We start from the raw sequence: 25,624 nt of genomic DNA, 5'->3' as shown, positions 1-25,624 counted from the left end.
AACGTGAACCTGAAGCGTGGCGAGCGCAGCGAGGCCGCGAGGGGCGGCGGTACGCGTCCTCCGACCTTTTCATACCCCCACTATCCACGTCGGCGTGGAGTTGAGAATAGAATAGTGTGGCGAGCGCAGCGAGCCACCGAGCCCGAAGCGTGGCGAGCGGACGCGGATACCTTCACAGGTAAACGCGTCCCCTCGCGGGCTTCACAGGTGTCCACGTCGCCACGGACACCTGTGAAGCCCGCGAGGGGACGCGTATAACTGTGAAGGTATCCGCGTCCCTTCGCCACGCTTCGGGCTCGGTAGCTCGCTGCGCTCGCCACACTATTCTATTCTCAACTCCACGCCGACGTGGATAGTGGGGGTATGAAAAGGTCGGAGGACGTGTACCGCCGCCCCTCGCGGGCTCGCTGCGCTCGCCACGCTTCGGGTTCACGTTGATCGTGGGGTGGCGTTAACTAATTTTGGGGGGCCATTTCACTGTTCTGGGGTGTTTTGGGGGGTTTCTGGACCATTTAACATTGTTCCCTGTTCATTTGTGTAAATTGAGGCATTTAACATTGTTCCCTATGGGAAATCGGGGGCATCGCGTCGGGACCATCGCATGCGATTTTTTAGCACGCATACGATGCGACCGATGAGATTTTTTACCTGCGATGCCCCCGATTAGAATCGGTGTGGCCGTGCTAGGAAACAAGTACCAAATATATATATATATATATATATATATATATATATATATATATATATATATATATATATATATATATATAAGAAGCAAACGAACCGGCACTCACGTTTACAGGTAGCAAGTGCCCGGGTGCCAACTAGAAGTGTTTGTAGAAATGGTGAAATACAAGTGTCACTCCAGGGGTCTTTTCAAAACCTTTTATGTAGCAGATAAATCAAATGGTCAAAAGTTACATGATACAGAAGTCGACGTTTCAATACTATTAAGTATCGCTTTCAAGACAGCATGTAACAGTAGAAGACAGCATAAAGAACGCCCGCACGGCGGCGGGACCCACATATAAATAGGCATATACTTACCGGCTTCATGTGAACCGGACAGGTGCCGGGTGCAGCGTGCGTCTCTCCTCCCTATGGGGACGGGGCGCGCGCTGCTGACGTCACTCATCCACCGCTGCATAGCAACGCTGCGGGTTAGAGCGCGTCCCCAGCAACCTGTCCAGAACCCCATAAGCCGGGACCAAGATACATTATGTTATAGAGAGGCCGGGATGCAAAACAGGCGCCAAGGCAACAATAAGTGCATATAAACAATAAATGTATAAATGACAGGTAGACTGAAAAGCAAAGAGAGTCTGCTCGGTGCAAATGCCGGATGATGGCATGGTACAATGGACCACCAATCCAGGAATCAAATAGAGGTCGGTGTCAGTGTCAAAGCTAGGGCTGGATAAAGCTAAATAAACAAGTTCCAATTCAGGCGATCGTTTAACCCTTTGGGTTTAACAGTTTGCATTTTATAAATCCATTTGGACTCCATTTTCAAAAGCAGACCATCCCGGTCGCCGCCTCTGGATAATACGGGTACATGATCAATTAAAATAAACTTGATATCGGCCACGGTGTGGCCAGCTTCAAGGCAGTGTCTGGCCACAGGTTGATCTGCCCGTTTGGATGTAATGGCACTATTTATAGCCGAACGGTGCAGTGCCATCCGTTCACATATAGTCCTGATGGTTTTGCCGACGTAAAACAGTCGACACGGGCAAAACAGAAGATATATTACGTGTGTTGTAAGGCAGGTTAAGACGTGACGGATTGGAAACATGTAGTTGGAGTGCGGGTGCTGGAATGATTTGCAGACCACCATATTGCAGCAGGTGGTGCACTTCAGGCACCTGTAACATCCAGGTTGTTTTTGCAAAAAATGGGACTTAATGGGCATGTCGAATCCAGTTATGTCGGCATGCATGTCCTGGTCTTTAATATTTTTACCATGGGTATAACAGGCCATGGGACGGATGGTTTTAAAGCACGGGAGGGATCGGTCAGACTTGACAATGGGCCACAGAGCAGTAGTCGCTCGCTGGACTATCGGACTGGATGTAGAGTAACATTGTTTCCATGGTATAATGTCACTTTGTTTCCAGATCGTAGGTTGTAATAATGTAGAGCGTGGCATAGTGAGTACCTCAGTTTGGGTGGTTCTGAGTTGTTGCAGATTATAGCCTCGCTGAGCAAATCTGTCGACCACTTGGTTAGTGCTCGTGTGTGCCGCTGTCGATGAGCTGGAAATCCTAGCCACACGCATTAATTGAGACTTGGGTAGGCCACGTTTTAACCCTTTCGGGTGGTGACAGGATGACAACAATAAGGTGTTGCGGTCTGTCGGTTTGCTGAAAACATCAGTGACAATTCTAGAAGAGCAGATGCTGACCTTCACGTCCAAGAAGCTGATGGACTCCGTTTGTACATTAATAGTATATTTAATGGGTGAGGTGCTGGAATTTATATTCTGTATGTGATCAGTAAGGATGCTGGTAGGCCCAGACCACAACAGGAACAGGTCGTCGATGAAACGGACGTACATCTGGATCTGGCGATTGATATGTTGGTTATTAAGAAATTTTTCATTCTCTTCATGAAACATAAAGATGTTGGCCAGGCTAGGCGCCACCAGGCTCCCCATAGCACAGCCGCTTGTCTGCTGGTAGAATCCCCCATCAAAGAAGAAATAGTTGCGTTCCAATGTTAAAGTGAGTAGTTTGATGAATAAAGAATGGTCCATCTCACTGACATTGTTGTTTCTGAGGAATGAGGCAACTGCAGCAACCCCCGCTTGTTGGGGAATTGCAGTATACAAGCTGCTAACGTCCAAGGTTACCAGTACTGTATTTTCTGGAGTGATGTCGAATTCTTGGAGACGTAGCAGGAACGCAGTGGTATCTTTGATGAAGGATGGTTTTTTTTTCTGCACTCCACGTTTTGTTGAGCTTTATTGCACAGCCAGCAGTCTTGAAGAAGGGGCGAAAGCTCCAAAACGGTCAACACAAAATGCTGACACGTTTTTCACTGTGAATTTTCCCACTGTGATGTTTTAATACAAGGTTGCTTTTTTTCACTGAGAGTGCCGCCTCCAGTCTTCATTCACTTCTCTGAATAGCGCTACTATATATATATATATATATATATATATATATATATATATATATATATATATATATACACATATATATATATATATATATATATATATATATATATATACATACATATATATATATATTTATGTCTAGGGTGACATTTAATGGGATGCGATTTTTAGTAAGGCTTCGAAATTGCACCTTATCACATTTTCTGAAATCAGCAATTTTTGTAAAAAAGCAACAATTTTATGTGATGCGAATTAGTGGCTGAAAAATGCAATATGGTGCGATGTGGTGTGATTTTATGACCTGGCCATGTGCGAATATCTGACCAACCAAATTTCGATTTTTAACACTATCTTACCAATCTAAATAACACCCACACCAATGTGCCCACCTAGAATATGCATCACACAACCTATATAAAGGGGGTTTTGACCTTTGAAAGGCATTGAGGAGAGCAGCATAAGAGAGGAGGAAAGCATCAGAGAAAGACCAGCAGTGACAGAGACAACATGGTGCCAAGGAGGGCATGGCCAGGGAGCTGGAGGAGGCTATTGCTGCAACCTGCTACAGCAGAACACAGGAGGACCTGTTTGCCACATTATGAGGAGGAGCAGGAGGAGGGAGACATGTCTGAGGTAGACTGGCAGGAGGAGGAGGGTGATGCTGGCCAGGGAGATGAGGAGGAGGATGAGGAGGAGATGGAGGATGATGCAGGCTCTACCACAGGACGCACTCCCAGTGGGCGCCATGTGCGCTTTAAGGGTGTTTCTGATTATAGTAGGGGACACCTGTGTATAAATTAACCATTTCCATATCTTTCCAAGTTGTTCTGTTTCAAACCTATCCATCCCAACCTGGTCTGTTCATGTGGCGATTTATAAAAAAATCAGGCGTCTTTGCATCCTATTAAATCGTCACTTTGTATACTTTTCAATGGGAAAACATATGGATACGATATGAAATGCGAATTAAAACTGACAGGTAATCATGTGCGAATTGACCAGGGAAAAATGCGATAATAAGTGCAATTCGCATCCTATTAAGTTGGCGCTTTCAGAAAAACCGGCATACATAACCCCACACATACATAACCCCTGAACTCAGCCATAGCCTTACCGACACATGTACACTCCACCCTTGCACTCACTCCCATCACAGCCATACTTACACATTTACACCCCCTGCACTCCTATCACAGATGTACACCCCCCAACCTTCACTCACAGCCTAACCACCCGCGTACCTCCAGCAGCCCGCACATGTAAAAAATGGTTGTCTTGCGGAGCAGACAGCTGCACATGGCCACTTTAACCACTTGAGCCCCGTGCACTGCACTGGCGGTAGTACCTGCTCCTTGCCTGGGGCTGGCTGGTAGCTCCCAGCCTTGGACGGGGTAAATGGAGGAGTGGGGACCCCCCCAATAAAGGGGTGTTCACCCCCCCAGGCTATGTAACATTGCTTTATGCAGGAGAACTACAAGTGCCAGCAGACCTTCCCCACATGCGGGACTTGGAGAGCCACAAGTCTCAGCATGCGGGACATTAATGGGGCCCATGTAGGACTTGTAGTCCACCTGTAAAAAGAATGTTAAAAGAAAACACACACACAGTGAAGTATAACTTTATTACACATACCTCACTTCTACATCAATATACTTACCATTCCAGGATCCAGCGCTGCCTCCCTGCTCCACAGCCAGCTCACCCCGCACTGACAGTGGGGTGAGCCGGCTTTCTCCGGTGCAGCTAATAGCCTCTGTAGCGCTGTCCCAGCGCTGCAGAGGCTGAGAGCTCCTTGGCTTATGCATCTCCATGGAGACGCATCGGCCAATCAAGCTTTGCCTTGATTGGCCGATGCGTCTCTATGGAGATGCATAAGCCAAGGCGCTCTCAGCCTCTGCAGCGCTGGGACAGCGCTACAGAGGCTGTTAGCTGCGCCGGAGAAAGCCGGCTCACCCCGCTGTGGTTCTCCAAGTCCCATCATGCGGGGGAGGTCTGCTGGAAATTGTAGTTCTCCTGCATAAAGCAATGTTACGTATGTGAGATTTAACACTATCAGGCTGGCGTCGATTGGCCACGGACACCGGTGACAGCCCCGGGCTTCATCCCTGGATGGGTGAAGCCTGGGGGGGGACCCCTTTATTGGGGGGGTCCCCACTCCTCCATGTACCCCGCCCAAGGCTGACCAGCCACGGTGCTCATGTTTCGGCCGGGGACCTTATATAAAAAGTGTCCCCCGAATGTGGCATGACACCGCGGGCTGTTGAAGCCCAGTGCTGGTTTCAAAATACGGGGGACCCCCAGATTTTTTGTCCCCCGTATTTTTGGAACCAGGACCGGCTCAATGAGCCCGGGGCTGGTTGTGCTCAGGAGGGGGAACCCCACGCCATTTTTTTATTTTCTAAACACAAAATCACACATTTACTCAAATTCGCACATTTTCATGCCTAAAAATCTTAAATTTTCATGCCTACAAATCGCACCATATCGCACTATATAACACTTTTATGCTGCAAATTCGCATCTCATTAAATTTGCGAATTCACAGCAAAAATGTGATTTCTAAAAAATGCAATATACATTTGAAAAAAATCGCATTTCACTGAATCTCGCCCATGGGGTGGGGGAAACACCTGAAAGACATTGCACCCAATCATACAATCTCAAGGGATTGTATGATGGATTGTATGCAGATTGTGTGCTCGTCCTGTCAATTATCAAAATAAATAATAAAACAGGATTTTTGGTACTCCTATCCTTTGGATTCTAGTAGGTCAGCCTACGGTTAAAATGAAGCTTCAATCATACATTCATGTAGCAGATGGATTGGATGATGTATTGTGAATACATTTTGTGTCCAAAAACCACCAAGGACTGCCAGGGAGTTGAAGGGAAAGTTGGACACAATCATGATTTTAAGCAGGTCTGTTCTGTAATAGGCAGAAAAAGTGCTTCACATTGGGCCTCACTGTTTTAAGGTACATGGATTGAGCCATGCACATATATTTTAGTCTAGAATATGCATAAAATGTCTAGTATAGCTGGGCCACTATTTTGCATGGAACCATCTTGAGAGCAAGTATGGCAGTCCTATGATCCTTAAAACATTTTTCCACTGTAGATATGGAAAGTAGGCTGGTGGTGGTATCCCAAGGCTCTCTTCCAGTAGGTGAGGACTCGGTCTCGGAGGCAGCAGCTGGTGATCGGTATAAATAGCCTGACCCAGACACTGGACAATATTCCTTTGATAAAGTTACCAGCATAGGTAACAAAACGCGTTAGGATATTGCTAGATTGGACTCTGAGCTACACTGCGGGACACTCCCAAACCACATCTTGCCTAGCCATCAGTTTTGGATCCAATTTCCATCAGTACCTCACCTACTGGAAGAGAGCCTTGGGATACCACCACCAGCCTACTCATTGGGAAATCTATTCTCGACCTGTGCATCTGTCTACAAAACATCCAGACAGCAACATTCTACACAGTGGCACCAAATTCCCAGCATGGTATATGGACACCCAACCTCCACAAACTCCAGTTAAAACCACAGGACGGACTGGCGTATGACATTTGGCAAGTGGGAGAACGCATAAGTATAGTGCTCATGTCAACCATTCTTAATTCTTTTATATGATTTGTTTTTATACATTCATTTATGTGTATATAAATGTATTAATTAATTTTTAACTATGTTTACCAGTGTTGAATAAATTTCTACCAATTGTAATACCCAACTGACCATACTTATAAGAATTTTTTTCTAAATAATCAACCTAGCGCTCCACAACCTTCTTCTTTTTTTGTTAGACTAATTGAGGCATCTGAGTAGCATCCAACTGATGGTTAGTTTGATGGAAGATGAAGGAGGCTATGCCCCTTATTCAAGTTCAATTGCAATGGGGCAAATTTGTCCCAGTTCCAATGTTTGGGGGTCTGCGCATGCACAGGTGAGTATTTGTGCATGTGCAGACCCTGAGAACGAATGGCTTTGGAGTTAAATACTCGCGGGCCGCTTGTTGTAGGGAGGGATGGCCGGGGGCAGTGATGGCGGTGGCCCGCATTTCCGTGTGTATGCGGGCGGCCCAATGCCTACTGGGGGCAGGCGGATGACATCAAAGGACATCAGCTGTCTGCCTCGTTTTTGTCGTAGCGCTCGCAAATAAAAGTACATTTTTACTGACTTCTATTTGCGGTCGCAGGCAAAATCATTCGATGGTTGGTGACCATCAAATGATTTCTCCTGCTAGTGGAGGCATGCGAGGGGATGTGTTCTTATTGCATATCCCCTTGCATGTTACCGAGGGGAATCGCATGGAGGGGGATGGGCAGTCGGCCGGGCGGCACTCAGTAAGCTGCAATGTTTGTAGCTTTCCAAGCCAACCTGAATCAGGCACTATATTCTCTCTCTGAAAAAGCCTTAGCTGTCTGCCAATATAAAGCAGGGTTAGTTACTTATAAGTGAGTCATTAGAAAAAGCATAAATATTCCAAGATGTTTGCAATGAACCCTTAAATCTATCGGAGGAGGTTAGCGAAATGCCAAGATTTATGATTCCCAATGGAGACCATGGGACATAATATCAATCAAACTGAAGAGTGGTCAGTAAAAGGTTTCTATGTTCGAGGATATGTCTTTGTGTGCACATGAGCTAGAAAATATATTTCTGGAGAAAGTGACCTGGAGAAAAATGAAAATTCTTTGTGAGTGAAATGAGTCGAGATACTGTATATTGAATACCTACTGTCCTTTGTGTGAAAGAAGTAGAAGATTTGGATTGCCTAGCCATGAATCAGGAGGCTTTAATATTATAATGTTGTGGTACGCATAGTGTAGATTGGTAAGAAATATTAAAAAGGATTTCTCATATACCAATTGGGCATACAGATGGAGCCATCCTCATCTAGCCGTGGTGAGCCATGGCTATCCCAGACTTATTGTTCTCAGCTGCAATACAATACATACAGTACAACAATACAGTAGGGGATTAGCAGAGTAGTCCTATTATGGTGGGGGGGGGGCAGCGGTGGGTCGCGGTAGAAGCCCATATGCTTCTATTGGGTAATCCCTTACAATACCGGGCACAGTTGTATAAATGTAACAGGGTCTCCTATTACCGGTCCAGGGCTGATTACATTGCTCCCTTCCTCTGGCTTTGAAGCTTGTGTAAATACATGTATCCTGTCCCCCACCAGGGACTAGGTGAGGGGATTGACACCTCTGTGTGAGCAGATCTCTTCTCTGGGGACTGACCATGGTTTTATCCATCCTTAGTCTCTTGTAATTTGGGGGGAGGTTTATTTGTGTTAGCTGCCGTGCCGTGAAGCCAGGGACGGGCAGCGGAAGCGAGGCATTCAGCAAGCATCGGTGATGTTGCGAGGCAGCGTTCCGGGCATCAGACTCGTCATCTCTAGTGGCTGGGCGTCGGGGCATTGCCTGGTCACGCTCCCCGGACTTCCGGCCTGCAGCTCCCCTCCGTGCGGCTGACGTAATCAGCCAGGACGCGGCCAATTGAAATAAATAGCTGGCGTCTGCTGGGAACAGACGCCGATTATAGCATCCTACTCCGCGTCCTGCTAAGTTGTGGTGTGTTCCTGGTTCCGGACCCTGCCTGTCAGCATGCTTGATTCCAATCTGCTCTCTGCTAGTCGGTGATCCTCGCTTCCGTGCTGCGTCCTAGTCTCAGTGGATTCTTGCTCTGCGCTGCACTTTAGAAGACTTCATCTGTGGATCTGTCATCTCCCAGATAAGGCAGGGGCAACCCTGCAATGCTTTCTATTGTACACTGGTTCACTTATATTCCATCACTTACGCATTGTTGCGCCTGTATTTGTTATATTCCATCACCTATGCATTGTTGCGCCAGTATTGTTATATTCCATCTCCTACGCATTGTTGCATCAGTATTGTTATATTCCATCTCATATGCATTGTTGCACCTACACCGTGTATTGTTTTATTATTGCAACCGGTGCAGTCATTCATTTCCTGTTGGTGATCCTCTGGGATCTTTGGGAATACCCTGTTCCGTGTGGGGTCTTTAGTCAGTGTTCGCCTTGCTGTCTCCTGCCTTGACATATGCTTTGTCACCCAAAAGACCTGGTGGCATCGGGGTTCGAGCCGGCGTAACCTAACAATTTGTCAGCTAGTACCTGTTATCTCTAATTCTAACTAGCCTGTAAAGAAGCCCTTTCCCTTTGATCCCTGTAACCAAGACCACACACAAAATGTACAGGTTCTAATCTAAGAGTTTGGTGACTTAGGTCACTTCTAGCCAGACCTATCTTGGTCCAATTGATTTACAACCATTTGTCTCCACATATACAGTTATTTACGATATTTAAGTAATACACATTTGGGAAGACTGCCATTATTAACGTCAGCGTCACAGGTTCTTTTCATGATACCATCGCAGTTTACTAAGAGCAGGACTTGGAGGCAATGCTGATACTCCATTCCAGTTACTCCTGTGCCCAGACAACTATCTTGTTGCCTTCATATGCATATATAACAGTATGGGATACAGTGTACAAAGCTTTGGGAATGTATTACAGTCATTTGCATAACATGAGGGACTATTTCCCCCAGTGGCACACATCATAGTTACAAAGTAGTTAAGGCTGAAAAAAGACTTGCGTCCATCTAGTTCAACCTTGGTTGAAGCTTAACCCTTGTTTTATGTAGTGAATGTGATCATTTATTTTAAAGACAGATTGTTATTCTTATTTGTAGCCCTGGATGTTTTTAACCAATAAATGTTTGTCCAACCTTATTTTAAACGTATTCATTGTGTCTGCCAATACCACCACACCAGGAAGAGCGTTCTATACAGTAGTTTGGCTTCCCTGACCGTAAAAAAAATGTTCCTTCTGATGGAACGAAATCTTTTCTCTTCTAATCTAAACTCGTGCCCACATGTCCTAGAGTCCTTCCTTGTAGTAAAAAGGGTGCCTGACAGTTCCATATATTGGCCCATGATATATTTGTACATGTTAAGCATGTCCTCCCTTAAACATCTCTTCTCTAGCGTAAACAATCCCAATTTGTTAAATCTGTCCTAGTAGCTTAAATTCTCAATTCCCTTTATTAGCTTTGTTGCCTTTCTTTGCATTCTTTCCAGTTCTATGATGTCCTTTTTATAGTGTGGGGCCCAGAATTGTACTCCATATTCAAGATGTGGTCTAACCAATGCTTTGTACAGTGGCATAATTACTTTTGAGTTCCTAGTTTCCATACCCCTTTTCATACATTCTGTTAACCTTGTTTGTTGCTATATGACATTGAGCACTGCACCCCAATTTGTTATATTTTTGGACTCCTAGATCATTTTCAATCTCTGAATTACCCAAAGCCTCTCTGCTAAGCTTATAACTAGCACATTTGTTATGTCTCCCAAGGTGCATAACCTTGCATTTATCCACATTGAACCTCATTTTCCACTTGTTTGCCCATACATTTAGTTTATTAAGATCATTCTGAAGCGCAGAGACATCCTTAGTTGATCTAATTATTCTGCTCATTTTTGTGTCCTCAGCAAAGATGGAAACTTTGCTGTGTATTCCCACCCCAATATTGTTAATAAATATGTTAAATAAAATGGGCCCTAGTACCAACCCTTGTGGCACTCCACTTAGTACTGGTATCATAATTGATACGGCGCCATTCACAACCACTCTCTGTTCTCTATTACACAGCCAGTTCCCTACCCATCTACAAATCTTACCCCTAGTCCCAGATCCTTCATTTTGTTTATCAACCTCTTATGCTGCACTGTATCAAAGGCCTTAGAAAAATCTAAGAAGACAATGTCTACAGCATTTCCATTATCAAGATTTTTGCTGACATTATCATAGAAGCCTAGTAAATTTGTTTAGCATGAACAATTTTTCACAAACCCATGTTGGTTGATACTAATTAAACTATGAAGATCTAAATATTCCTGGATACCATCCCTTAAAAATCCCTCAAATAATTTACCCACTATTGATGCTAAGCTCACAGGCCTGTAATTAGTTGGGTCATCCCTTTTCCTTTTTTGAATATTGGCACTACATCCGCTAATCTCCAGTCTTTTGGTACCTTACCCGATGTAAGTGAGTGCACATGCGCAGAAATGCGCATGTGCAGTACAAAAACATGCAAACCCAGCTACGCACAATAACAGCTTCAGGCAAGACAGAGGAAATGCACTCTATCTCACAAAATAAAATATAGCTGGGGACCTCCTATGGGTCCTTTCAAATAAAATAAAAAATATTTTAAAAAATGTTGGCGTATTGGAAACAGCACTTGATTGCATACTGTACCTTTGTCCTGTCTCGGTGTTCAGAAGTATATTTGAATGTTTTTTTTTTTGTCACTATTTCACAGTGCTTTAGGACATGTTAGTGTAGAAGAATAAAACTTATACTAATAAGGTTTAACAAATATAATATTCTTATGAATAGAATTCTTTATTGTGTAACTCCCCAGGGATCAGATGACACATCTTGCTGTAGATACATCTTGTGGCATATTTGGGAATGAAACCGTTCTTTTTCTTGGCTCAAACTCTGGATTTGTCCTAAAGTATCTTCTGAATCCCAAAGTGTATTCATCTGACACTGAAAATGCTAAGAACAGTATCTTGCTTGAGGAGCTCCAGACCTATCCTGCAGATAGGTATGTTAGTACCTTGAATATTCGGTTTTGGACAGACTGATATGCTTGTATTCCAAATATTATATATTGCACATTTTGTTCCTGATTTGCAGGTGTGGTGAAAAAGAAGAACAGAGAATTATTGGCTTGGAAGTGGACAAGGGTTCCGGGTCTCTTTTAGTGGCATATCCCAGATGTGTGGTAAAGGTGCCCCTTGCACGCTGCCAGAGACATGATGGATGCATTAAGTAAGTGTTTATTGGTATAAAAAAAATCTGTTATTTTCTAGTTACAGTATTTGGTAGAACAGTAGCAACAGGTTATAATGCAGATAATTACTTATCTCCTGCACTAAGCTATTTGATTGCCTATTGTAAAAATATTTGAAAAAAGCAGAATGTTTAAAAAAACCAGCTTGGTAATTGATAACCCAGCTGTTAATGAGTGATGATAAGGTCATTTCCAAGTCAAGATTTTTAAAGCTCTGCTGTCTTTCTTTGCAAATTGCAAATTTTGCGCTCCCCAGCCAAAAAGTCTCTTTCGCAGCATACCCAGCCTGTTCTCCCTCTATCCCCTGCAGCACAGCATGCTTTATGTACAGACCCCCAGACGCCTCCCCACTCTGTCACAGGTGCACTACAGCAAGCTGCCTCAGGGCTTCACCCCCCCCTCATTCCTTCCCACCCGCAGCGCACAACTGCCCCCATGCATGCAGGAAGATGTCCATGTAGCAGTCTCCGGCCGGCGCTGGCAGTGAAGTGCTGCTGCTGCCAGTCACTGTGGAGAACTCACCGCTGGGCTTGGAGATGGAGGATAGAGGGGGGAAAAAAAGCAGCTCGCAGAGCGGGAGGAGGCAGAGTGACCCTGGTGCCAGGCGCTACTCCCACATGGCGGAGGATGTGGTGCAGCCGCAGGGAGGCGCCTGGCAGCAGAGAGGTGCTCTCCCTGCTTCACATTCTCCACTGATGTCCTGATGCTGCCGGCTGCCCCTGTCACACAGCATATACCGTCAGGTCCAAGCCAGGTATTTTTAGGGCACCCCACAGACCCCGGTTCCTCCAAGCCAGCGCGTTGGCTGCTGTACTATAGTTACGCCACTGATCCAGCTAACCACTATTCTAAGCCTTCAGCCTAATCATGCATGTGCCATAGTAGAGGACACACTAATCCTGCCATCTATGCCTCGATGAAAAGCTGAGCTTGATACTTTTGTGTAGCAAGCAGTTTTATGTACATATGGTACAGTTTTATGTACAGCTTTACATTATTTGTTGTGTCTTATTTACATTTCTATATCAAGTTGCTTAATAATTGTATAGATGACAGCAAGTTCTACAAAGGGAGTGGTACTTTAACAAAAGTGAAAATAAATGCTGCCATTCTATTTACAATATCTATCTATACGGTACCTGGCATTGCTCAGGTAGATGTGGTGATTTTCTTGCACTCATCCTACATATAGGACCTTATTCGAGTCCACACGCAATTCTGCAAATTTTGCAGCGTTGCATGTGGATTAAATGCCACCCGCACAGCCGCCCGACCCCCTCTCGCTGAGCACGGCTAGAAATAGATGTTTTGAACAAGGCTTATAATCACTTGCTGCATCCAGCATATGAATAATGGAATTATACATGATGTGGGCAAACTATTTGCGGCATGCATGATGCAATTAGCCCCAGTATACTGCAAGCTCAGCATGCTACATCAGTATATACAATACAGCTCATTAATTTCAATATACCCCAGATTCATGGGTACAGTATACTGTACCTAATGCCCCTAACCAGGAGAGAAAACCCCCTGACTATTTTATTTATTATTTTATTTACAGCTTATATAGTGAAGCAATTGTTGGAAACTGGAAACTGTTAAACAAACTGGGTATTAACAAACCGACATAGAGGTAGGAGGGCCCTGATCACAAGCTTAAAAGCTATATGGATAATAGGATGGATACATAAGGATATGATTCCATAACATGGCAGTCCGACCAGATTGCAAGACAGTCCTGATGGGTTGCAATTAGATATGAATGCTCCTGGAGGTTATGTGGGGTTCTGGTATATATAAGCTTGTCTGAAGAGGTGAGTTTTTTCAAGAAATGCTTAAAGTTTGGAGGCTAGAGGAGAGTCTTAATGTGCGTGAAGGGCATTCCATAAGGTGGGTGCTGCCCAAAGATAGTCCTACACATGTGAATCGGATCTAGTAATGAGGGTGGATGAGAGACTCAGATCTTGTGCAGAGCGGAGAGGTCTGGTGGGGATATATTTTGAGATAAGCGAAGAGATATATGTTGGTGTAGTCATGTTAATGGCCTTGAATGTGAGTAGAAGTATTTTATATTGAATATGGTAAAATACAGGCAACCAATGGAGAGACTGACCGAGCGCATCAGCAGATGTTGAGCATCTGTTTTGGAAATATTGAGTTTGAGGTGGCGAGATGATATCAAAGATGAAAAGGCATTCAGAGACACGGACCAATACTGATGGTGTCAATTCAGGGATGGATAGATAGATTTGAGTATCATCAGCGTACAGATGATGCTGAAAACCGAAAGAGAGGAGTTATAGATTGAGAAATGTAGAGGACTTAAGACTGAGCCTTGTGGTACCATAACTGACAGAGGTAGTGAAGAGGAGGTAGAATCAGAGTAGTGAACACTGAAAGAGCAATTAGATATGTAGGATGAGAACCAAGAAAGGGCTGTATTCTGAAGACCTAGGGACTGTAGCTGTGGTATGAGTAGAGAGTGGTCAACCATGTCAAAGGCAGCTGAGAGATCTAGAAGAATAAGAAGTGAGAAATGGCTTTTAGATTTAGCAGTGGCATGGCTGCAGCGTGCACAAAGGACCCTTCTTCTTTTTATCATCAATAGATTTTTATTGAAAAATGTTGTTCCGTTAGCCACTGAAGGGGAGAGGATACAGAAAATAAAATAGGAGGAGGAGGGGGGTGTGAGTCTGAATACAATACAACAAAGTAACATTATAAATGTAATCAACCATACACATAACAGATATAGGACTTATTTTACCATCGTCAAGGGCTTTAAAGTACAGGGGGTGAAGCTGGCCATTCCTTTCCAATAAATGGGTTAGTCTGGACCTAGTATAGCATCGAGACCATCCCTAGACAGTATTCCTGCCAGTTGAGCCATTTAGCCACTGGAGAGTTGGACTTAGAAGAGTATGGTAAACCAAAGGTTTCCATTTGGTATGCATGCTGCATTTTACGGATCATCTTCCCAATTGGCAGGGAGTTTGTGTTTTTCCAGTTTTGTGCTATCGCTTCTCTAGTGGCTATTAATATATGTCCAAGGACATATCTATCTGTGGTGGGGATCTCCTCTGGATAGGTGTGGAGTAGGGCTAGTGAGGGTGATATCGGGGTAGATATCCTCAGGACCTTGGAAGCTAGTGCAAATACATCTCAATAGCTGGTGAATTTTGGGACACAACCAGAATATATGGAAGGTATCTCCTATCTCCGAACAGTCTCGCCAGCAGTATCTGGAAACTAATTCCCTTTTCAGTTGAACGAGAGGGTTGTGATCTATTTAGAGATTCTTCCTGTTTTTGTAAATATTGCCTTTTAAGTCTAGCTCCTCTTTGGATGATTATGCCCTGTAAAACAGCTTTTAGGGCACACCAGTGGGTGGGTATAGATGTGTCTAGGGGAGAGTTGGTAGCTAGATCTTAGAGTGGTGTAGATTCCAGGACCAGGTCACGGCTGAATGGTCCGACTACACAACTGGGGTGATAGATGTTCTGGAGGTATGCTGAAGGGTCCACTTATCTAATAGAATTAAGTCTATGCGGGAGTAAGAGTTATGTACATGGGAGAAGAAGCTATATTCTTTAACTGAGGGGGACTTGACCCTCCATACATCATAGAGGTCGAATTCTGCTAGCAGTGGCTCAGAGGGGATGGGGATCTTTGCTGGTGTGGCAAACTATTTACGGTGTAGATTTGTCTAGTCTCTTGTCCGGAACTAAATTAAAATCTCCCATAATGATCACGTCCTTTTTTAACTTTCTGGATCGTGTCTAACATTTTGCATAAGAAAGAGATCTGGCCGTTGTTAGGGGCATATAAAGAGACAGTCATAGTTAGTTTGTCTTCTAGATTACCTACTAAAATCAGATAGCGGCCATCCTTGTCTGACGTTTGAGATATTAAATCAAATTGAACAGTGTTGTAGGACAAAATTGCTACTCCCTGTCTAATAAAAGGACCATTGGAAAAATATCCTAAGGGATATAGTGAGTTGTGGAAAGCTGGGGGTGCTAGTGCTGCAAAGTGAGTCTCCTGCAAACCAACTACTTTGGCTCTCTCTCTATGAAACGTTTCCAATGCTTGACATCTCTTGTTGGGGGAATTGAGGCCATGGACAAGTAATAAAATTTAACCATAGCTAATACTTAGGTCTAGGATATGCAGATTATAGACGGACTTCAAGGAGATGGGGGAGGTGACAGAAATAATGGGACAAAGGGGGCAAATAAGACAAAAAATGGTGGGAAACAGAGAATAACATATAAAAGGTTTAACTGAAAAATCCCTTAAACTAGGTCCAGAGTGTATGTCTCTTTCAAAAACTGGCGATAAATCAAAAAACATTGGGGGCGAAATGTAATAGGGTGCGATTTTTTTTTTTTTGCGATTTTTCCCGCAAAATATGCCGTTTTCGCCCATTTCCCGAAAATCGCATATTTTATAGGGTGCGATTTGCGGGAAAAATCGCATTTTTTAAAGGTGCGATTTTTAGTTAGACTAAAAATCGCATCCAGATGTTTTCCCATTAAAAAGGATAGAAGTCGCATATTTAATGAGTTGCGATTTTTAGTAAAGCTTACTAAAAATCGCAAAAAAAATAGACCAGGTTCTGCCTGGCGCTTTTATCCGAAACATGCACAGATCATTGAGATCTGTGCATGGTTCTGTTGTAAAAAAATAGTTAAAACAAAAAAAAAGAAAAAAAACGGCGTGCGGTCCCCCCTCCTAAGCATAACCAGCCCCGGGCTTAAAAAGCCGGTGCTGGTATAATAAAATCAAAGGAACAATCAAGTTGGGGTTCCCTGGATTTTATAAAACCAGCACCAGGCTCAAGGTCCGGCACTGGTTCCCAAAATACGGGGGACAAAATGACTAGGGGTCCCCCGTATTTTAAGAACCAGCACCGGACACAACCAGCCAGCAGGGTAATGCCACAGCCGGGGGAAACTTATTATATAAGCTCCCGCGGCCAAAGCATTAACCCCCTGGCTGGTCAGCATGGGCAGGGGTCCTGGGGAAGTGGGGACCCCCCCAATGAAGGGCCCCCCCCCCTCCAGGACTTACCAGCCCATGCTGATAGTCCGGGGCTGTCCCCGATGCCCCTGGGCGGTGGGCATCGGGCTGATGGCTTGTGTAAAAAATTTTGTGCACTATTTTTTTCACTGCAGAACTACAAGTGCCAGCGGGCCCTTTAATGCCCCGCATGCTGGGACTTGTGGTTCTCCAAGTTCCAGCGTGCGGGGTAGGCTTGCTGGGACTCATAGTTTGCCAGTAAAGAACAATAGTTTTTATCCTTTTTTTTACACAAGTCATCAGCCCGATGCCCACCGCCCAGGGGCATCGGGGACAGCCCCGGACTATCAGCATGGGCTGGTAAGTCCTGGAGGGGGGGGACCTCTTCATTGGGGGGGTCCCCACTTCCCCAGGACCCCTGCCCCTGCTGACCAGACAGGGGGTTAATGCTTTGGCCGCGGGAGCTTATATAATAAGTTTCCCCCGGCTGTGGCATTACCCTGCTGGCTGGTTGTGTCCGGTGCTGGTTCTTAAAATACGGGGGACCCCTAGTCATTTTGTCCCCCGTATTTTGGGAACCAGCGCCGGACCTTGAGCCTGGTGCTGGTTTTATAAAATCCAGCTAACCCCAACTTGATTGTTCCTTTGATTTTATGATACCAGCACCGGCTTTTTGAGCCCGGGGCTGGTTATGCTTAGGGGGGGGAACCGCACGCCGTTTTTTTGTTGTTTTTTTTTACAACCAAAATCGCATATATGAAAATGCGCACATTTTCAGGACTGAAAATGCGCACATTTTCAGGACTAAAAATCGACCTAAATCGCGGCAAATCGCATTTTTTGCCGCTAATTCGCATCTCATTACATATGCGAATTAGCGTAAAAAAATGCGATTTTTAAAGGTGCGATTTCTGGCGAGTTTGGAACTCGTCCAAAAATCGCACCCTATTACATTTCGCCTTGGGTGTTCTATGAAGAGGTTAGCAAAAACCTTGATAATGGAAATGCTGTAGATGTGATTTTCCTAGATTTCGCTAAAGCATTTGATACTGTCCCACACAAGAGATTGATTAATAAAATGGAGAACCTAGGATTGGGTGAAAATATTTGCAGATGGGTAGGGAATTGGCTATGTAATAGAAAACAAAGAGTGGTTGTGAATGGTGCCGTATCAGATATGATACCGGTACTAAGTGGAGTGCCCCAGGGTTCGGTTTTGGGGCCCATTTTGTTTAACATTTTTATTAACGATATTGGGATAGGGTTACTCAGCAATGTATCCATCTTTGCGGACGATACAAAACTTAGCAAAGTCATCAAAATCATCAGAAGATGTCACCATGCTTCAAAATGATCTTGCAATTCTAGATGAGTGGGCAAAAAAATGGAAGATGAGGTTCAATGTAGATAAATGTAAGGTTATGCACCTTGGGAGACACAAAAAGTGTGCAAGTTACAACCTTAGTGGAGAGGAACTGGGTAATTCCATACTTGAAAAGGATCTAGGAGTCCAAATAGACAGCAAACTAGGATGTAGTGCCCATTGTAATGTAGCTACAAAAAAGGCCAACAAAATTCTGGCATGTATTAAGAGGGGAATGGAAACTAGGGACTCAAGGGTAATTATGCCACTATATAAAGCATTGGTGAGACCTCACCTAGAGTACGGAGTACAGTTCTGGGCCCCACACTATAAAAAGGACATCATAGAATTAGAAAAAGTCCAAAGGCGAGCAACAAAGCTTATTAGGGGAATGGAGAATTTAAGCTACGGGGGGAGATTAAGCAATTTGGGACTATTTACATTAGAAAAGAGACGTTTAAGGGGGGACATGCTCAACATGTATAAGTATATCAAGGGCCAATATAAGGAACTGTCACACACCCTCTTTTCTACTAGAAAGGAATCTAGGACGCGAGGGCATGAGTATAGATTAGAAGAAAAAAGATTTCATTCAGCTAGTAGAAAGAATTTCTTTACGGTCAGAACAGTCAAACTCTGGAACTCGTGGTAACGGCTGGCTCATTAAATGCGTTCAAGGCAAAGTTGGACAAACATTTACTGGAGAAAAACATCCATGGGTACAAATAAGAAATATAAATTGTCTGTAAAATACCAGAACCTACCAAATCAGCAATGGATATCTATACCAGGTTGAACTAGATGGACGCAAGTCTTTTTTCAGCCTTACCTACTATGTAACTATGTAACTATGTGTGGTCCCTGATGGGTCCTGTTAAGGAGATCATATAATAAATGATTTACGTTACATTTGTAAATTATACATTTCAGCATACAAAGTTGAAAGTTAACTAGTAAACACGGTTCTGAAATCATTATAATAATTGGCAATCCCTAAATCAGAGTGATGACACAGTACATATGAAATCAGGGTATAATCTGATATTTGAGAAAAACAATAACAGCGGTATCATAAAATGCTAGTAACTAGGGAGCCTACCAGGGCCGGACTGGGACCAGAAATAGGCCCTGGCATTTTTGAGCACACAGGCCCACCAGCAGCAGGCGGGACCCTTGCGCAGCGAAGCCGCGCAGTGAAAATGGGGTGTGACCTCATGGAAAAGAGGCGTAGCATCACAAAATGGAGGCATTACACATTATGGAACACACTGTTATGCCCATTACACATTATGGAAAACACCGTTATGCCCATTACACATTATGGAACACATCATTATGCCCATTACACATTATGGAACACACCATTATGCCCATTACTCATTATGGAACACACCATTATGCCCATTACACATTGCCGCACACTGGGTTGCCCATTACATATTATGACACACACCTTAATGCCCATTACACATTATGCCACGGCTTGACAAATTTTTGTAAAATAGGGACAATAAGGACCGTGCGCGCCGAAGGCATGCGCCAAAACTTTACACCGTAATGCCTTTTACACGTCACACAGCCAAAGTATACCACATTCCCTAATGCCGATTACACGTTATACTACACACTGTAACTGTAACGCCTTAAATAGTAATGCTAATTACGTATTAGGCCCCACAACGTAATGCCAATTACCTATTAAGTCCCACACGTAATGCCAATTACTTATTACGCCCCACACCGAATTGCCTATTACACATTGACACTGTGTCAAGTACATGCTGCATCAGTTTAGCTATGAAGCAGGTATGCACCTTTGGGAAATGGCAGCACATGGTGTAGTCAGTTCTCAGGTGTGGCTCTGAAGTTAGGCCTACATACTGTCTGGGCCCAGGACTGTGGCAGTACCTGTCGGGACCATTACAAATTAAACAGTAAGCACTCCGTGCATTTAGATAGGTTTCCTTTCCAGACCTCCCCCTCTCCCTCTACATGTAACTTCTCATACAAAAAGTTTTCTAATAAAATGCACATAAACTCGATACGCTCCTTTAAACATAAAAAATGGAGACATAGAATGCTTACTCTGAGTAGCACAGCATTAGGCACTCTTTGTGTGATCACAACACACTGACAGCTCTTCTCCCCTCCGTAGTCTGTTTCTGCTCCCTCACAGAGCTCCGTGGTGTGTCCAGCAGCAGCCGTACTACACAGGATGCGGTAGAGTGACTTTTACTGACAGCCAGGAAGCAGGCAGAGGATCCTTCCCATCTGTCAGTTATATGCACTGACAATGCAGCTGCAGCCCCGTTGCTGCATAACAGCATGGACCTACGGGAACATGGCACCCTGCCCAGCCTGCTACTGTACTGTATGTGGCTGGGCAGAGGAGGGACAGTGTTGTAGCTGCCACGCGGAGGGCGTAAGGAGGCGCCAGGCAGCATCTGGCCAGGGCAGGAGGCGGCTGCGCATCATCAGGAGTGCCTGTACAACCCTGGGCGCACGGCTATGATGGCGTCATTATGCTAATGATGCGCAGGGGGTGGGGGCGATGTAGCGCACAATGAAGCCCAGGAGGCTTCAGCGGCGCTACTGCACTGTTCTCTTAGAATCGGCCCACAAAGCCATCGGCCCTTCTGGCATTTGCCAGAAGTGCCAGATGGCCAGTCCGGCCCTGGAGCCTACATTAAAGGAGCAATCAACCTTGATATGTTACCAACATACAACTCAATACTGATAATGAGAAATAAGACCTAATTCTTTTGTTGCGTTAGCGGGTTAGCCAGTATAACAGCACCTGTGACTCTTGGCTCTTTCCACCATCAGTCCTCCGGCAACCGGGAAGAAGCAGTAGACTTAAGCGTAGGAATTGAGATGTCCGAGTCCGCTAAGAGTTTGACTCCCGCCTCAAGTGAAGAAATCACTTAGGAAGAGTCATCATGCCTTATGATGATCTTTACAGGGAATCTCCATCTGTATTGGATGTCGTTGTCACAAGCGCAGATGTTATAGGGTGTAAAGCACGTCTTTTGGCCAGGGTAAAATGTGATAGATCGGAGTAGATTTGTAGGCCTCCGAGGAAGTCCGATCCCTCCGCCATTCTTGTGGCCTTAAGGATGTCTTCTTTAACATGGAAGAAGTGTATTCAAAGCAGGACATTTCTTGGGAAATTAGATGCATAATTCCCTCTAGGTTTGGGGAGCCGGTGCACTCGGTCCATTATTAGGTCTTGTTGCGTGGCCACTGGTAACAGTTTCTGAAACAGTTTGGTAACAGTCTCTCAACTCTGCGGAGTCTGGAACTCCTCTGATTTTAAGGTAGTTTCGTCTCGACCTGTTCTCCAGGTCCGCTAGTTTATCACGCATCAAGCCGACCTCCTCTTGTAGATCAGAGTGGGACTTGAGAAGGTCATTATGAGAAGTCATCAATTCTTGCATCTTTGACTCCAAATGATCTGTGTGACCCGAAATTCCTCCCAAATCGGTTCTGAGCATTTGGATCGAGGACTCCAGGTTGGTGAGGATGTCATCCCAAAACACCGTAAACCGTCGGAGCATAGACTGGGTTGTGAGTGGAGCCTGCGGATCAAGTTCCGTTTCCAGGTCAGCTACGGGGTTGGAGGAAGAGGGCTTGGAGGGGGTGCTGGGGGCTGTGGTTGACTTCAATGGAGTCGAGGAGGGCTGTTGCTTTTACATGGTTGGCTCCTTGAATCGTATAGGAGTGACATGGTAGGGTCAACATTAGAGGGGTAAGAATCAGACTGCAGAGTAAAGAGACATTGTGATGAATATTAGTATGTTATGTAAATAGCATGAATGGGCAGGTGGGGAGTTCACTCCATCTTACTTCACCAGGAGAAGTGAAGCTGAAGGACCCATGGGGTCTACCATTGCTGTGGAGCAGTCGGCATATCGATGGATGAGGGGGGGTCTCAGATTTACAGTGGTGGCGAGCACCGTCCGAGGGCGCCAGGAACATGGGGGGCGCTTGCAAGGGGGTGTGAGGGCAAAGCTCGCCCTAGTGCTTACTGCTATTGTAGTAAAGGAGGAGGCCTCAGTGGTTGGCCGGGACTACCATCCAAGGTCCTGCCTGTGGATGGGTGCACCTAAATCAACTGCAACTGCACGTGGCAAGGTGGTAGGGAGAAGCAGTGCAAAGCCCTCAGTCCAGTTGTGGTTTAGGTCAACTAGGTGGGACCAGTGTCCTCACAGAGCCACCACCACAGCAAGTGTCAGGCAGCCCCAGGGGGAATATAGCTAGGGAGCAGGCAGGGAGAAACCCTCGTATGTAGGACAGGTGTTGTGTGAGATTATGGCCTGGAGAGGTGAAGTCAGGGATCCAGTGTGTCTCTGGATAGATGTGGCACCCTGATCACTCCAACCTAGCTCCCCCAGTCACCCTGCATGGAGAGCACGCCGCTGGGTGCTAGGGAAAGAAGCAGAGCTTCCCCACCCAAGATGGCTGCCGGACTTGCCGTTTGGGGCTGCTCTGTGGCTCTCACATTGCTGGCTGTCTGTCCTCCGGGTAGGTAGATAGGATGGGGGTGTCCAGGGGGGGTCATCTCTGATGTGGGAGACCGTCACGGGTCCCCAGGGGGCCTCTGGGTGATGCGGGGCAATGTTGCGGGTGCCGCGGCTGGTGTGGAGCCTGAATCCCAGGTCAGCACCAAATCGAGTCCCCAGCTTCTGTTTAGCGGTAGGCCGCAGTCTGCAGAAAACGTCTCCCCGACTCCGCAGCTCACCCGTGTGCCTCTCCGGGCTGTGAGGGAGTAATATGTGAGGGAGCAGGCATTTAGAAGCTTTTATTTCAGCCGCAAATTACTCATTTTGTCAGGAGCTTCATCCAAGTGTGACTGTTCAGCTTCCCGGTCAGGCCACGTCCCCAATGTTTTCTAAGGTTAAAAATCAACTGATACACAGATACTCCAAAATGCCAAGCTGGTCAAAGATTATAAAAAGGCAGGATTATGTCTTTTATTCCATGTTATGGATAAAGAGTGCATAGCCATACTACCTTACTAACTGCTATGTGAAATATATGCCAGCATAGCCATACCCATATATGTTTACTTTCAAGTAAGAAGTCACGTGATGAATATACTTGCCAAAACATCAGCACAAGAAAACACAGGAGGATTAGATGCCATGATTCGGAGTAATAATAATAGCCTAAGTAAAACCTCCTCAATATATTCTTATATCAAAAGACAAATAGCATTAGGAGGAGTAAATACTGGGCTGGTAAAATGGGCAACAGACCTCCCAGACATATCGGGGGAAATTTACCAATATGAAAAACCTAGTTTTTCGTATTGGTATTTCCCCTACGACTGCATACGACTGTTTCAGTCGTATGCAAAGTCGTGTTCCGGAGGGGAATGTACAAAGCAGTCATATACGACTGCTTTGTAACCCACCGATGTCGTAGGAATTCGTATTAGCTGGCCATATATACGGCCGCTTATACGAATTCGTACAGGCAGTCTGCACGGATCAGTCAGATCCGTGCAGGCTGCAGTGTGTAAAAAAATAGAAAAATTAAATAATTTTTTTTTAAAAACAGCGTGGGGGTCCCCCCCACAGCCATAACCAGCACCAGGCTGAAGGAGCCGGGGCCGGTAATTAAAAATCAGGGAACCCGACAAATAGGGGTTCCCCGATTTTTAACAACCAGCCCCAGGCTCCAGGTCCGGGGCTGGTTCCCAAAATACGGGGGACAAAATGACTAGGGGTCCCCCGTATTTTAAGAACCAGCCCCAGGCCAAACCAGCCAGCAGGGTAATGCCACAGCCGGGGGGAGACTTTTTATACAAGTCCCCCCGGCCAAAGCATTAACCCCCTGACCAGTCAGCCTGGCCAGGAGCCCTGGGGGAGTGGGGACCCCCCCAATAAAGGGGTCCCCCCCCCTCCAGGACTTACCTGACCAGGCTGAAGCCTGGTGCTGTCCTCGATGCCCCTGGGCGGTGGGCATCGAGCTGATAGTGGTGTAAAAAATAGAATAATCTATTGTCTAATACTGGGGCACTATGAGTCCCAGTAAGCCTCCCCCGCAAGCTGGGACTTGGAGAACCACAAGTCCCAGCCTGCGGGGCATTAAAGGGCCCGCTGGCTCTTGTAGTGCCACAGTATTAAAAATAGTAAAATAAAACACACTGACACACACTTAAAATAAAACTTTAATACATACAAAGCCCTTACATACTGATACTTACCTATCTTCTTCCCGTAGGTAGCCCTGGTCCTGTGTTGTCTTCTGGTCCTGTGTCGTCTTCTGGCTCCATGTCGACGTCGCTGTCCATGTCGTCCTCGCTGTCGGCGGTCCGGAGTCCGACGAAATCCATGGAGGAAGCTGTGGAAGGAAACCATACTCACCTGTCCCAGGGTGACGTAGTCCAGGTAAGGGTCTTTGCAAAAAAAACAAACCGACACGCGAAACCAGCCGGACAGCAGAGAGCCACACGTTTGTGTACATCGTGCGGCTCCGCCTCCCAAATGCCGCTATTGGCCGCCTTGCGGCCTAGCGGCCAATCAGGAGCCGCTAGGCCGCAAGGCGGCCAATAGCGGCATTCGGGAGGCAGAGCCGCACGATGTACACAAACACCGTGCGGCTCATCTGTCCGGGCTGGTTTCGCGTGTCGTTTTTTTTTTGCAAAGACCCTTACCTGGACTACGTCGCCCTGGGACAGGTGAGTATGGTTTCCTTCCACAGCTTCCTCCATGGATTTTGTCGGACTCCGGACCGCCGACAGCGAGGACGACATGGACAGCGACGTCGACATGGAGCCAGAAGACGACACAGGACCAGAAGACGACACAGGACCAGGGCTACATACGGGAAGAAGATAGGTAAGTATCAGTATGTAAGGGCTTTGTATGTATTAAAGTTTTATTTTAAGTGTGTGTCAGTGTGTTTTATTTTACTATTTTTAATACTGTGGCACTACAAGACCCAGCGGGCCCTTTAATGCCCCGCAGGCTGGGACTTGTGGTTCTCCAAGTCCCAGCTTGCGGGGGAGGCTTACTGGGACTCATAGTGCCCCAGTATTAGACAATAGATTATTCTATTTTTTACACCACTATCAGCTCGATGCCCACCGCCCAGGGGTATCGAGGACAGCACCAGGCTTCAGCCTGGTCAGGTAAGTCCTGGAGGGGGGGGACCCCTTTATTGGGGGGGTCCCCACTCCCCCAGGGCCCCTGGCCAGGCT

The 25,624-nt window shown here is 45.6% G+C and overlaps 1 protein-coding gene across 3 annotated transcripts in view; it reads left to right on the top strand.

The window, feature by feature from the left end:
• The window catches only part of SEMA6B (semaphorin 6B), a 237,993-nt gene that overhangs the window by 193,341 nt on the left and 19,028 nt on the right, over positions 1-25,624 (top strand). For all 3 annotated transcript variants that reach the window (XM_083179335.1, XM_083179334.1, XM_083179336.1), the window contains 2 exons: positions 11,592-11,780; positions 11,873-12,007. In XM_083179335.1, the coding sequence (XP_083035461.1) occupies positions 11,592-11,780; positions 11,873-12,007 (324 nt within the window). The remainder of the gene's footprint in view (positions 1-11,591; positions 11,781-11,872; positions 12,008-25,624) is intronic.

The sequence above is a fragment of the Crinia signifera genome, chromosome 1, assembly GCF_055691185.1.
Source record: "Crinia signifera chromosome 1, ASM5569118v1, whole genome shotgun sequence".
NCBI lineage: Eukaryota > Metazoa > Chordata > Amphibia > Anura > Myobatrachidae > Crinia > Crinia signifera.
This window is presented reverse-complemented; position numbering and strand designations above follow the sequence as displayed.